At 37.6% G+C, this 15916-nt stretch overlaps 1 protein-coding gene across 1 annotated transcript in view; it reads right to left on the bottom strand.

Annotated features, from left to right (window-relative positions):
• Positions 1-3259: 3259 nt before the first annotated feature.
• The window catches only part of LOC100541293 (glutamate receptor ionotropic, delta-2-like), a 58591-nt gene continuing 45934 nt past the window's right edge, over positions 3260-15916 (bottom strand). Inside the window, exons 4-5 of the mRNA XM_031553269.1 lie at positions 10170-10343; positions 3260-3460 (exon numbers count right to left, since the gene is read on the bottom strand). Coding sequence (XP_031409129.1) covers positions 3269-3460; positions 10170-10343 — 366 coding nt within the window. The 3' untranslated portion in view covers positions 3260-3268. The remainder of the gene's footprint in view (positions 3461-10169; positions 10344-15916) is intronic.

Below are 15916 nucleotides of genomic sequence, written 5' to 3'. Positions count from 1 at the left end.
TAGAAATAGTGACCCTGCTATCCAATATTCAACAGTAAAAATCACTCAACAGGGAACGATTCAGGTACCCATTCTGTTATTTCAAGAAATCTCTGAAACTCTTTAAATGCTCCTCATTCTCTGCTGTTCCATGTTAACTCATTAATCATAAAGAAATTATTTTCTCTATTTACAGTCAGATTTCTGCTATTTTTAGCAAGTGGTGCTGAAGGTAAATCAGCATCCCTTTCTCTTACCTTCCTCAGTGTGTAGCTTACACAGATTTCCCATCTCTTTTCCTATTTTTCCCTCTGAAAATCAGAGGGAGATGACCCTGGCAGCTAAAATGCTGCCAGATAGTGCCGTTTCTTGATCTCTGACTCTAGAAGACAGATTTTCTTCCAGAAAAGCTTTCTCTAGAATTCATTTTTTCTGCTTTCTTAGAAGCAAGGAAGAGCTCAGCTGTGACCAGCAGTAGATGGCAACACCACCTCCACTTGCTGCTGAGAACAGGAGAACAGCTACTTCACTGCTAGTCCTTTTCTAGGGAAAGCAGGGTCATCTGTTCCTTAACTGTTTCCCCACCACCACTACAATGCGACACCCACCAAAATCACAAGGGGTTGAGGGGCAGGATGGGGAAGACTGCAATTCCAGCTACTGTTCTGAAGGCACAGTTAAAAATGTGCAGAGACTCTTTAGAATGTACATTATATCTTTGCTCTGAGCTATAGCAATATCTTCTTATTACAGTATATGCTATATTCTTGAAACAGTGGTGATTTCAAAATGAAAATTCAGCATCTTTCACTCTGAAACAGTTCAAATGACATCTGGCCATTTTTTCCCCCCTGTTTTCTGTGAAGATTAAAATGAATGGTATATTTATGAGAAATACTTCTTATTTCACTTGCTTCCAGTTCCATAAGGCCAGGAAGGAAAAAAAAATTGACAAAAAAGGATTAAAAAAAAAGATAAAAATGGAAGGATTCTCAAGCAGAGAGATTAAATGTTTTTTATTTTACCTTTCACTACCTTTTTTTCTGTCACTTTATCACTGTCATTGTTTTCATTTCAAAATAAACAATTGTGATTTCAAGGTTCTACATAATCACTTGAGCGAATTCAAAGAGAAAGTAGATCACAAAACTGAAACAGAATTCCAACACTTAGCGGCAATCTTTAGCTCTCTGGTAAAGATGCATAAACATTGGAAATTTCTGTCTGTAACTGTAGGTTTCATTTTGGTTTTGAACTTTATCATGTTTCTTCCCGAAATTCATCTCAGCACAGTGCGGTGTATAAGAAGTACTTTGGATTCTTTCATTTACACCTGTAAAATGGCTTACTATCAAAGCCATTTCATTCCAATAGCAGAGAAATCCAAAAGCAACAGGAAATAAGCCTGGTTACCCGCACATGTCAAGAATTTTCATGACTTTCAGTTCATTTTCTAGCAAGCTAACCACATCTCTGAATATCCACTTGCTCCTGCTTTCTTGAGTTCCTTTCATATTTTACTGACCATTTCTACTCACATTTCCTGGCAAACTGATCTTCAAGATGGTCACAGGAGGAATTTATTTTATTAATCACATCATTTTAGGGAGGTGGGAATTTGAAGAGGATAAACTGGATGTGGTAGAAAGGGCAGTGTAGCAAAATGGAATACACCCTGTCTGTCTGAGGTGCAAAAAGATGCAGTGGTGGTAAGACACAGGACGAAGGACATTTATGTAGGACAACAAAATCAGTCTCACATCCAGAAATGTCACAAGAAAGCAAATAACTGTAAATGCAAAAAGTCAGCAGTCCTTTTATTGGTTTTCATTTCAAAAGCAAATTCAGAGTTGCTAGCAGGGCTATCAGAGTTTTCCTAAACCCCAATTCAGATAGTAAAATCTAATTCTAATGTGGAAGTGGATATTTTGACTTTTGTGGTTCAGGCTTCCTATTAGAATTTGATTAAGTAGGAACACCTTTATTAATGAAAAAGTGCACCATAATATTTACAAAGTGCATGCTGATAATGAAAATTCCAGAGTTAGCCTTGCTTGAAAAGAAGCTTAAAATACATGAGACTTCCAAGCGTGGATTTGAAAATGCCCTGCAATACTACTTTAGAGTCACTTAAAGCCAAAACCTGCCTCTCTCCTGGATTATCTTTGCAGTCTCATGACTTTCAGCTATTAGAAGGAAACTGAGGACAGACAACAAAGAAAGCCTTGAACTGTTATCTGGGAGCTACTATGAACTGGATTTAGGACTGGGAAAAAAAAAAAAAAAACAACACACAAAAAACAACCAACAAAAAACAGTGTTCAAAGGAGCTTTACATTTTGTCTGCATCATCGTAATTTCTGGTGTAGTTAAAGACCTAATACAGAACAGCAACTTCTTGAAACAATATTATATTTTAAATTATTTTTATGTCCTTTTAATGAAAGCAATAAATAAAGAACTTTTTTTTTTTGAAACAGTCCTATTTTTTTTGACTTTACAATAGAGGTACTGACAGCATTTAAGTGTAAATAAATATACATTACTAGAAAGTGCATGCAGCCAAATGAAAAGGCAGTTTTATTAATGACATCAATAACATGAGAAGGCTGAATAGAATACCTTACAGAGAAAGGTAAACGAAGAACCTATGCATATTTTGACTAAATAATCACATGAAGGCTCTCACAGCCTTGAAGGCTGTGAGAATTGCCTCTTAAAGATGTTGGTCTTTAAATATCATGATAAGAAGGTATAAGTAGGAAAAATATATTTCAAGCTGAAGAGCAGTAAAAGAGTCTTGGGAAGGAGCATTATTTAGGTATGAAGTAATATTCACAGAGAAGTAGTGAGAGCTTAACACTGGATAAAGCATTGCCTAGCCTATTGTAAGAAAATGTTCTGTAATGACATGATGTAGACTTCAGACTTCTTACTTTCATTTCTATTATTCCACTATATTAATTTCAATAGCAGTGCAACAACAAATTTCACAGAACATCAATTGAGTGTAATTATCAATTTTTTTCTGCCATAAACAGTAAATCTAGTACATTTTTCAGCTTTACCTTCTAATCTGCAATATTTTTTCAATGGAATTTTAGTCTCTAGTAGTGTTTGCTACTTTTGGTGAAAAAACAATATACAAGGATGACATGAAAAACAGTTAAGGAGGTTTCATTCAGATATTGAGATCATATAAAAACTTTTGCATTGAAAAAACACCACTAGTACTGAGTAAGAATACTACACATCTGAGAAGTAAATACTAATGCAGGTATTTAAAAAATCAATGATGATGAAGTACAGAAAAAGGTACCTTCTTGATGGTTTCCAACATGGATCGTCCTCCTTGCCAGGGCTTTGAGTTCTTCCTAATGCATGTCAGGCTGGCCATGCTGTGCCACTTCCTATCCTCTAGCTTCTTATGAAAGGCATTTGCTAGCAGAAGGACAGTGTCATATATGTACAGATTGGAAATCTGTAAAAACATAAATGGAGTAACAGCACATTACTTGTGGTCTCCTGACAGCGGCCAGAATTTGTCATTTATTTTGCCTCACCTATAATCCCTTGGTAATTAAATGACTTATTTGGTATTAAGAAGAAACAGCAAGAGTAAAAATGTCCCCTCTTTGGCTCTGGTAGAAACAGTGGCTGTGGGCTGTAATGCTACAATTGATTTGCAGCAACAAACTACACTCACATGAAGTACAAGTAGTCCAATTGCTGCTACAGGAAGGATTAAAAGCCCCACTTGTGAGAATCAGCATACTTCTTTTATCCAGATGCCTGGAACTTTCATTTTTTCCATTGTTAGACATTTTGAACACCATCAAATTCTTTTTAAGGCTGTCTGTTCTTTTAAAAAGCAGCCACTGTGAAAAATTAAAAATAAATCGTTCTAGTATTTTTTTTTCTTTTTTGTTATTTTTTTTCTTCAGGCAATTGCAATAGAGGCAATTTACTGTACAAAATCTGACCCAGTGAAATCTTTCCTCTGTGTACGGTTGCCCTCCAGTTGTGAAGTTTACAGCATTTCGTATCAGGGCATTTGGCAATGGCTATTAATTCCTTTCAGTACCAAAAAAAAAACCCCAGACATCAGTGCTCCTGAATGCAAGTGCTCAGTAAGAGACAACGTTCAAAATTGAGAAGGACCTATGAGAATACTATTTGTAAATAATCTATTGGTCATTTGAAGCCATAGGGCCTCCTGCGGTGATTGAGGGAAGCTCTGTTTCCTCAGCTGTACTGCCAATGGAGCTATAGAGCGTTTCTAATCCCTGAAAACAAATTAGCCATCAGCAATTTCCTAACTGAGCCACAGTTGCTGATATATATTTACTTTTTTTCTCCATCAGACATGCCAAAAGACATTTTCTAGAATTGTGGAATAGGATGACTGCTCTGTGTGAAGGTCCCTCCGTATAGCAGTTCTGCTCAAAGCCTTTAAGGGTCCTTACAACAGGAAATTCTTATACTTTGTGGAGAATACGCTTACTCTGCTTCTTGAAAATATCCAAAGATTGGGAAAGTCTCACAGCTATTAGGAGTGGATAAATGCCAAGGAAACACAATAATGCTGAAGATTTGAGACACTGCTTGGCAAATTGACTTAAAATGGGGAGAAAAAAAAAAAAAAGCACCTCTCTTCCTGTCCAACCCAATCCATATACCTTTTTTTTTTGTCATTTGCAATCTGCTCTGTACAGTTTTCACAAAAAGGTTTTTTACAACAGATTCCTCCCTGGCCTAGCATCAAGGAAGGAGGTGATCAGCCTGCCCACCTTGCCAGAATATTTTTGCCCTCTATGTCTTACTGAAGGACATCTAATGGTCTGCTTTTTTCCTCCCAACAAACTCCCAGGATTCCCTACTGCCTTTTCAACTCCATGTTGTTAGAATCAGAAATGCAGAGATCTTATGATCTTTATATACACATATATCTTTTTCTTTAAATGACAGTAATACTTTACTCATTGTTTCTGATATTTGGCTCTTAATTCTTATTCGGACTCCTTCCATAATACCAATGGTTCTGACAATTTCCATTTCAGTATTCACACAGGAATTAATTTGCTTCCCTGCAGATGCATAGGCTAGGCATAACTGTGCATGACAGGATTAGAAGTATGGACAGAGGATCTGAGTTTAGATTAATTGAGTATTTTTAAAATAACTTGGATGATTTACCTATTTATTCCCTAGAACTATAAAATATTCAAAGCCTTTCAGTTAAATCCATATTTCCCCAAAGAAATCATCAGCAAGGGGACTTTTGTTTTAGTGGGAGAAAGAGGAATTACTGCTATGCTATGAGACATGTTTATTTTAAATATGCCTTCACCAAAAGTAAAAAAAAATAAAAAAAATCTCTAGAGAGAACAGGCAATAAGCTTGCTAACAAGACTAAACTGGAAAATGAAGGGCTACAGATGCTAAGTCATCATTTCCCAAGAAAATGACATTGCTTTCAAGGTAGTTTTCAGAACCTAACATCATGGGAATGGAAGACTGTTTTCACAGTTCATGAGGAAGAATGCACTTACTAATCCAAGAGAAATATAGTTAGTCCTTCATCAAGTATTAATAGGGCTCAAGGGTACAGAGTTTAGCAATTATTAAGCATTGTTATTCTTTTACTAATAGTACAGCTTAACATTTACAGCAATCAATCACTGATAATAAAATGATAAAGACACTACAATTAATTTCTGGATCTCAAAATCACTCTTCCGTTCCACTGCCAGACTATACTTCATTAGTAACTGTATTGACACACACACAGTAGGGCTGCAATTTAAAGTCACTTTACATTTTTATTCAATTCCATGTATATTTACTGGGACAATTAATTCATTGCTTGGTATCCATTACTGATACTTAATCTATTCTGAATCTCTCAGACTAGCGTCTGGACACTTGCATTACCATGCCATATGTAATTGGTTAACATCCCGTTGATGTAATTCAGAAACCAGATATGAATTTTTGTTCCAAATTATAGGAAAAAAACCCCACATTTCTTTAGCAATGAGACTAAGTGACTTATCTGGATTAACTACACTTATTTTACTTATCTTTTGACTGTTGCACAGGGCTTTTAGACAAAATTATGATAATGAACTTTGCAAACTTCCTGTGCTTTCTGAGGCTCACAAAGCAACACAGATTTATAGGAACTGCCATTATGAGTAGGACAATCCCAGAGACCTTTACCATGGTCTTTTTCAGTATTTTAATTAAGGTGCTGAAATAAATTAATTATTCACACAGCCTTTAGGGGGAGTATTTTCGGGGGGAGAGGGGGAAGAAAAAAAATCTTCCTTCATGATTTCCAAAGAATATTTTTGATTAGTCACAGTTCAGTGGCATAAGAAAAGCATTAGAATTTCAATTCATAAACTGTTCCAACTTCCCACTGGAATAGAAATTAATTTATAATATTGCTGAGGAGAACAAAGAAACACCTAACAAACCTGAAAGCTATTTGATTCTGTGCATCATATGAAGACACAGGGGATACTTCCTTTCACTGTTTATCATTGTTTCACTTGGCTACTAATGAAGGACAGCCATCTTGGGGAAAGCAAGAACATAGAAACTGAACTGTGCAAACATTTAAATCAAACTTCCATAATTCCTTTGAACGGAAATGTAATGAAGGCCTCAAAGGAAGATTACAGCGATCGAATAGCTATGGTCTATTCTTGATCAAGAAGAATAGCATAAGGTGTAATGTGGTCCCACCTAACACATTAAAGGGAACTTACCAATGTGTAGAAAACAAATTTTTGATTTCTAGAACTTTTCTTTCCTAGAATAAGTTCACTGATGTGGGGAAATAAAATTTAAGCTGAAGTGAGCAACAAACAAAATGTGAAGTCTCTTATTATCATAGAATGGCCTGGGTTGAAAAGGACTGCTAAGATCATCCAGTTTCAACCCCTCTGCTACATGCAGGGTCACCAACCACTGGACCAGGCTGCCCAGAGCCACATTCAACCCAGTCTTGAATGCATTCAGGAATGGGGCATCCACAACCTCCTTGGGCAACATGTTCCAGTGTGAAACCACCCTCTGACTGAAAAACTTCCTCCTAATATCTAACCTAAACCTCCCCTGTCTTAGTTTAAATCCATTTCCCCTTGACCTATCAGTATCCACCCTTGTAAACTGTCATTCCCCCTCCTGTTTATATGCTCCCTTCAAGTACTGGAAGGATTATTAACTGAATTTCTGTTTTCTGCACTGCTCTAGTAAGTAACTTAGTTCATGAAAACTGCTCCTTGTGATCACTAGTGGCTGTATGTAATTATCTCCTCACTTTCTATGTATGATCCATGGACTTCCAAACATTTTCCCTAGGACCATGCAGCCACAACAGAATGACACAGACTTTAAAGACTTTACACAGCTCCTAAATAGCCTCTACTGATATTCTGTGCATCCATTGAACATTTATTTTAGAACTACTAATAAGACCACTGTACAGCATAATATGACCAAAGCTTTTCATATCACCAATAGGTGATTACTGGCTATTTTGTGAGCAATTAGTGAGACAATGGTTTTTATTGCTAACCTGAAACAGGGCAAGACTGGCCACAATTCCTTCCCCCTTAACATTTTTCATTTTAGGCAACTTATAACAATTTTTAAAAATTTCCTATTTCTTTTCTGTTCTTTCACTCCTTCCTTTCAGCACCACAACTTTCTCTCTGCTGCTAAGTCAGGTATGCTCCTCCTGCACCAGTGCCAATATAGTCATCTTACTGTAAGTCTACAAATGACTTCACAAAGTAAATAAATAGATATTTTAAGCCAGTTTCACATTTCTTATTTGCCATAGCTTTGTAATGACAAAGTCTAAACAGACATATGAAAGAGAGAGAGAGAGACTTGCTCATGATTGTGATCTTGCTGATAAGAAGGCTCTTATAATTTATAGAACTACAACTTACAGAATCACTGATAGGATTTGTAATTGACAGCTACAAAATGAAGGCCTTTTAGGAACACAGACACAGACTGAGGTACCTCCACAAAAATACTTAAAACAGATGATATGGAACAGATGATATTGTCCCCAGTAAAGGCTTTTCTATTGGCAAGATGTTTGAGGCTGAGATCAGGGTAGCAAAATGACCACGCTGCCTGGAGATCAGGTGGCTTTCTTTAACTTTTTTTTTTTTTTTTAATTGTGGAGTGCATGCGTTCTTGTCCATCAGAACTGTTGCTCATTCCCACCCAACTACTTTCCCCAGTCACCATTAAAATGCATGTCAGAAAGGACATGAAAAACAAACATTAAATTAACTAAGCCTCTGGGGAAAAATCTTGAATCACAGAATCACAGAATTGTAGGGGTTGGAAGGGACCTCTAGAGATCATCGAGACCAACCCTCCTGCCAAAGCTGGTTCCCTACACCAGGTCGCACAGGTAGGCGTCCAGGCGAGACTTGAATATCTCCAGAGAAGGAGACTCCACAACCCCCCTGGGCAGCCTGTTCCAGTGCTCCGTCACCCTCACCGTGAAGAAGTTCTTATGCACATTCGTGCGGAACTTCCTATGCTGCAGTTTATGTCCGTTTCCCCTTGTCCTGTCTCCACGTACCATGAAAAGAGACTGGCCTCACCACTATGGCCACCACACCTCAGATATTTATAAACTTGGATCAGGTCCCCTCTCAGTTGTCTTTTCTCAAGGCTAAATAGACCCAGTTCACTTAGCCTTTCTTCATAGGGGAGATGCTCCAGGCCCTTCACCATCTTTGTGGCCCTCCGCTGGACTCTTTCCAAGAGATCCCTGTCTTTTTTGTACTGGGGAGCCCAGAACTGGACACAGTACTGCAGATGAGACCTTACCAGGGCAGAGTAGAGGGAGAGGATCACCTCCCTCGACCTGCTGGACATGCTCTTTTTAATGCACCCCAGAATGCCATTGGCCTTCTTGGCCACGAGGGCACACTGCTGGCTGATGGCCAACCTGTTGTCCACCAGGACGCCCAGGTCCCTTTCTGCAGAGCTCCTCTCCAGCAGCTCATCCCCCAGCCTGTATTGGTGCATGCAATTATTCCTCCCTAGGTGTAAGACCCTACACTTGCTTGTGTTGAACCTCATCTGGTTTCTTACTGCCCAGCTCTCCAGCCTGTCCAGGTCTCGCTGAATGGCAGCGCAGCCTTCAGGCGTGTCAGCCAATCCTCCCAACTTCGTATCATCAGCAAACTTGCTGAGGGTGGCCACTATCCCCCCATCAAGGTCATTGATGAAGATGTTGAACAAGACCGGACCCAGCACAGACCCCTGGGGGACACCACTGGTTACAGGTCTCCAGCCAGACTCTGCACCACTAACAACGACCCTCTGTGCTCTGCCAGTCAGCCAGTTCTCAACTCACCTCACTGTCCACTCGTCCATCCCACACTTCCTCAGCTTTGTTATAAGGATGTCGTGGGAGACAGTATCAAATGCCTTTCTAAAATCAAGGTAGACTACATCTACTGCTCTTCCCCCATCCACCCAGCATGTGACAGCATCATAGAAGGCCACCAGGTAGGTCGAGCGCGACCTCCCCTTGATGAACCCATGCTGACTACTCCTGATAACCTCCTTTTCTCCCAGTTGTCTGGAGATGGTATCCAGCACAAGCTGTTCCATCACCTTTCCAGGGACGGAGGTGAGGCTGACAGGGCTATAATTACCCGGATCTTCCTTCTTGCCCTTTTTGAAGACCGGAGTGACATTGGCTATCCTCCAGTCTTCAGGGACCTCCCCTGTTATCCAAGACCTCTCAAAAATGATGGAGAGCGGTTCGGCAATGACCTCCGCCGCTCTCTCAGCACACGTGGATGCACCCCATCAGGTCCCATGGACTTGTGGAGACCTTAGTACTGCCTAGCCGCTCACACACGTCTTCTTTCCTGACTAAAGGGAAGTCTCCCATTCCCCAGACCCTCTCACTAACCTCCAGGGTGTGGGAAACCTGAGGGAGAGCCTTTTCACTGAAGACAGAAGTAAAGAAGGCATTCAGTATCTCTGCCTTCTCAGCATCTCCCGTCACAAGAACCTCCCCCTCAAAGGAGCCCACATTCTCCCTAGTTTTCCTTTTGCTGTTAACATAACATAACATTGAACTTAACTACAAAGATAGTTCCCAGGTGGGAATAGAGCAGTATGTAAACTACCTCCATGCTTTGGGAGAAAGGGTCCTTTGGATCACACAGTGATGAAGATATTCTGTGGTTGCCACGGAAACAGCGCTGACTTATGTTTTGAGGGACAGGAAATGTCTGTCGAATAATTGTTAACCTTCCAATTGACCTTCTCACCAGTTCTTGCACATCCAAATCACTGATTTCCTGGAAGACAAGGCAAGGAAAACAATATGCATAAAAGTTAAAATACAGACGTTTTACTAGCACATCATAAATGAAAAATAAACTGAGAGCACCAAGAGATGTGTGACTGTTACATGGCTAGTGCCGAGCTCAGCCATAGCTCATGAAGAACATATTAAAGAAGAATATAGTAAGCTCATTAAAATAACTGATTACCACTCTTTCAACAACTGCAAAAATTGTTGTAAAATATACTGCGCCTACACCTCACAGAATCTCTGTACATGTAATTGGGCTTAGTTGTTTCATTTTGGGTTTCCTCTTCCTTTCCTTTTGCCTCTATCTTTTACTTAAAAGTGTTTCACAGCATTCTTGGAAGATAATGTATAAATCAGTAGGAAGTTAGAGCACAATGTATTTTTAAGAGTAGCATTAGTTAGGTGCTGTGAAGGTACTGACAATTATTCAGTTCTTAAGAGTATATTTCCTGGAAAAAGAATGTGGAATTTACTGAACATCATTTACCCACATTAATATGTGAAACATTAAGCTTGAAAGATTAACTTTAAGGCAGGTTAAGGAAATCAGAAGAACAATCCTGTATACAGTATGAGTTCCTGCAGCTTGATAACATAGTATTTTACACCATTGAAAAATGTGGCCCTGAGGGAATGCAGGAACAGGCAGGGCTCAGGGACAACCACAGCTGGCTCCAACCCATACATAAAATCCTGGTATTTAGATAAACACAGGCTGTTTCTGAGGACTCAAATAACTTAGCTGGCAATTTTCAAGGCAATCCTAAATTTTTTTTTTTTTTTTGCAAAGCAGGAGAAATAATCTATAAAAATGCTCAGCCTTTCAAAGTAGAACTATTTTCCATCATACTAAATTGTTTGTCCATAATCTACCTTAATATCAGAGGTTGATACCCCAAAACGTTACAGATAGTTAAATTTGGGAGATTCAACCCAATAAGTTGAAGTTCTTGAGGTGCTCCCATTAACATCCTGTATTTAAAATACCTTTTGCATACAGCCACAGCATATTCAATGTTTGATTCTCAATTTCCTATTTTTAGTTTCTAACTTTTTGAAAGAATTTAGCAGTTTTCTGCTCTGTTATGCCTATAACTTAACACTATATCATTCCTGCCTCTAAAGTTCTAATGCATCCTTATTTCTTAGAAGAAACCAGTGGAGAGATTCTAATGTGAATTTTCTTTATTGAAAAAAGACGCCAGGGTTTTTAAAAGCACATCTCTTCAAAAGTTAAGACAACTATCCTAGCATTTATTTATTGATTTATTTTCTGGGGCTGCAGTTAATGTTCTTTAAATGAATTAGTTTGAAACAACAGGTTTGGGCATACTGGGATTAACTTGTTTTCTTTAAAGCTTGGAAGAAAAACATACGAGATGTAAATTTTAACTTCAGCTCTCTTGACTACAATATAAATCTTTTATTCATTTTCACAGATTGTCATAGTTTTTGAATTCATCTGTTATTAATGTTCCTTATGAAATATAAATTTTTCTGCAAACAAAAATAACACATGGTATCAGCTGTGTCCACTGTAATGTCTTCCATTTCTGGTCGATTAATCTTTAATGTACCATAGATAATGATTTCTCTCTGCTTAAGATGCTGTCCTTTCATTTAGTTTGTATCATTTAGCTGGCTGTGAGGTTAAAAAAAATACTGCTTTAGCAAAGAGCATGCAATTTTAAAAATATTTTCCAATAATCATAAACAAGAGTTCAAGAATCTTATCTAGATTTTAAACTACGTCCTTTCTGGAAGCATTTACAAAGTTAGTCTGATTTCATTACACACTATGCCTAATCTGTAACAGTAAGACTCTTAGAACAGTTTTAACAGTTAAAAAAAAAAAAAAAAAGATTTCTGAATAGCAATTCTACAGTGCTACATAATACTTTAGAAGAGATTTTGACTTTCAGCTGGTTAAACATTCTTTTCTGTCTTAAAAGAGTATTTTTTTTTAAATATGTAATCAGCATTTTTGTGCATTTTAATTAGAAAGTTCTCACTTTAAACTTTAGGTTATTATATTTATATACACCACCTGGGAACTAATAACAGAATCCACACAGCAAAGTGATTTTCTTGTGGTGCTGGGGAAACATAGGCATCAGTAGAATAATAACTATCATTTTAAATGCTGTGAGTTCTACTGATTATATCACAAATTCAGATTTTAGATTAACTGGAAAGCAATCCCATACAAACCCAGACTCAACTTCTCCCATTTACTATGTATTTCTTTGCAATTTCTTAATATTTGGCACTAGCTGAGTGATGAGCCTTTTATATAATGACTCTTCAGTATCATCTCTCATTCGTGAATTTTGGATCTGACTTAAGATAACTATATAAAGTAACTATTGTATGAGAGGAAACAATTTTAATTTGCACTTCAAAGTAGGATACAGTATAATGATAGAAGGATGGCAGATGATCTGTTACACAAGCACGAAATGTCAAAAAAAATTACAAAGTTGGCCAAGTTGAACTGAGTTGACACCTGTATAAATTTAGGCTTGGTTCTGTGGGCTTTTCTAGAAAAATCCAAAGCTCAAGATAAAGTTCTGAACCTTTCTTTGAATGTCTGAATTCAGAATAAGGAGAGGCTGCCCTTTTCCAAACAGAACATGAATAGAAATTAGATTACCACTTCATCCTATTCCACAAATAAGTAAAGAAAGGACTGAAATTTTGAATACATTGGTCTGTACAGATGAAAAAAAAAGGAAGTAAGAGGATCATCTCAATGTATCAGGAAAATATTTCAGTGATAAGCAAGACAGTATACTGGTCACCTAGAGACCAAGCTGAACGGCAGCGTATACTATTTTGAGATGAGAAATTTAGATCAGAATTACTGTTTATCATCGAGTAACTGAAAAATGTGAAAGGAAATAATTTATCCTATAATGAGACCTAAATAAAGGCAGAAAAAGATCCCACAACATTTATTGTGGATGCATCTTAACTTTCAGTTAAGATGTTTCCAGATTTTATCATACATTTAACATGCCCTATTTCCCAGAAGTTACTTCTAACAGAAGGTTCTCAACACACCCTTTGTGATTTTCAGAGAAGTGACTACTTCTTCCTCTTCTGCAAGCTGGCTGAAGCGAGTTTAGGCAGGGGTCACAGCAGGATAAGATGGCCACTATCCTTTGTGGCCTTTGAGCTACCACTACTCTTGCCTGGCAGGAGCACAGATGAGCAAACTAGTATGTGTGCTATACCTTTTCTATATTCCTCAACGCTTCCCAAAGAGGAGCAATTGGTGGAAAGGTATTACTAGATGAAACTCCAAGACAAGTTAAGTCTTGAGGGAGATCCAGACCTACATAAGCACTTGCCCCATTACTTGCCCCTAGGTTTCTTAGATTCTGGACAGGATGGAGAAAAAACAGGCAGATAAGATAGAGGAAAAAGGAAAAGGAAAGTATCATATTTGATTTTAGCTTTCACAGAGAAATAAAAATCCAAGAGTATGCGGAGAAAGCAGGGTGAATCAGTCCCACGTGGAGAGTATCTCTATCCATTGGCTCTAACTTGTCTGAACAAAAGACCTGGCAGTGCAGCCAGCCTCATGACAAGGCAGTTTTTCAAAAGGGGTGGCATTTAATGCTTGACCTACTGTCACCATTGAAAAATGTAAGGGTTGAAACAAACCTCTAACGCTACTGTTAGTCAATTATACACATTCAAATGTAAAATTATCTGAGCTCTTGGAATTTAACTATGATTTAGGGACCTGATCCGGTTGAATATTTTAAGCTGCTCAAGCTTAACGTATGCTTTTTACTTCTCTTTATGGGCCAAAACACAATAGGACAAGCTGAATGCACCTGTCAAGAAGCAGCCCATTCCAAGGGAAAACATGTATTCATCTGAAAGCAGGTTTTGAATGCAATCCTGAGGATTTTTCCAGATCTCTCCTGTGTTGTTACAGGTAAACCTATCACTATATCTTTTCCCATAAACTCTCCCATACTTCTCCCCGAAGGAGTTCTTTCATACTCTGATGCTTCTGGTAATTCCAAATCTTAATTCTTCTCTCACTTGATTCACTGAACTTTTGATCTAATTTGCTTCTGTGACAAACTTGTCCTCTCTAGCCTTTGAGAGGAATACATTTATTCACACTTGATATATAAATACAGAGCATATACCCTTTCAATCTTTGTTTTCATAGGCTAATTGGCAGACTCTTCTTACAAAAATGAGCTTTTCTGTGCACTTGTTCCAGTTTTACTTTAACTGTCACAGTTAGTCACAGTTGTGCATATTATTGCAGATAGAAACCTATCAATACTTTTTAGTGGTTTTAGTATTTCTACCTTTTCTATGGTTACTGTAAACATTGTAAAATGTTTCAGACTCTCCTTGAGTAAATAATAGTGGAGAACTGGTGGCAGCCTTGAGCATAGTAAGATGCCCCTGAACGCTTTTAACAAAGCAAAATGCTTGAGACAGAAATTGATTTTAATTTAAAAAGGAAACGTTCATTAAAAAAGAGCAAAAAGAAATCATTCTGCAAGTGTCCCTTCTTCAGGCCCACTAAATAAAATTTATTTTACTGTGCACTAATGATTTAGTAGTTGTAAGGAAATATTTTACTACCCTGGGATTTTTAAGGTTACACTTACTACTGTGCAGAAAAAAAGAAAAAAAGCAGACAGAAAAACAGAGAGTGCAAAATCCATTCTCTTTTTTTTTTTTTTAAAGGCATATTTGATCATGACTACATTCAAATCTATGACTCTCACAAATTTTAAATACAGAATTGTACCATCTGCTTTCAAGCCCTGAAGAAAGAGAAATAGATATTTGGAGAGTGGTTTTTCAACAGAATGCAATGATCAGGCAGAAGAGATTTGTGTTATTTGTGAAGGACTAATAAGATGTATTATGCTTTTGCAAATTATTTCATTTTATAGGAACAACCTTCCTCCTCCCACGTATGCATTTCCATTTTGATACACAGTTTCCAAGCAATTTTTCTGTATTACCTAAAATAGCATCTAATGTGACAATAAAAATTAAGGAACTTTTTCAAGGCATTATTGCATTTAAAGCAAGTAATTAAAATAATAGATGTTGCCTCAAAAACCCAGGCAGATTCACGATCACAGAACCAAAGGTGGTATTTCCTACCATATTATTATACTCAATAAGCACACCGTAATCGCTGAGTGCAGTGATGGAAAGAAATACAGCTTATTGTGGTATCTTACTGCAAGGAAATATTTGTCACATATAGATTTCGAATAACAATGCATTTTCACTGTATTTTAAAGTATCTTAAATTTTCTTATTGGGTGCAAGAGAAGCACTGTTATAGTTAATAACTGAAGTGATATGTCTAATAGAGGCACACAACCATGGATACCTAAGTTCACTATGGAAGAGCTGTGTTGTAGAAAAACAGGCAGAGCTCTCAGATCACTTCACAGTCACATGGAAGTACTACAGTCATCAATAGTTAATGGACAATCATATCGAATGGATTAGTTTTGGATGTGAAGCCGGCAATTTTATGTACTAAAGTCCTGGATA

This window comes from Meleagris gallopavo, chromosome 4, assembly GCF_000146605.3.
Source record: "Meleagris gallopavo isolate NT-WF06-2002-E0010 breed Aviagen turkey brand Nicholas breeding stock chromosome 4, Turkey_5.1, whole genome shotgun sequence".
NCBI lineage: Eukaryota > Metazoa > Chordata > Aves > Galliformes > Phasianidae > Meleagris > Meleagris gallopavo.
The sequence above is the reverse complement of the archived record's forward strand: the minus strand, read 5'-3'. Positions and strand labels throughout refer to the sequence as shown.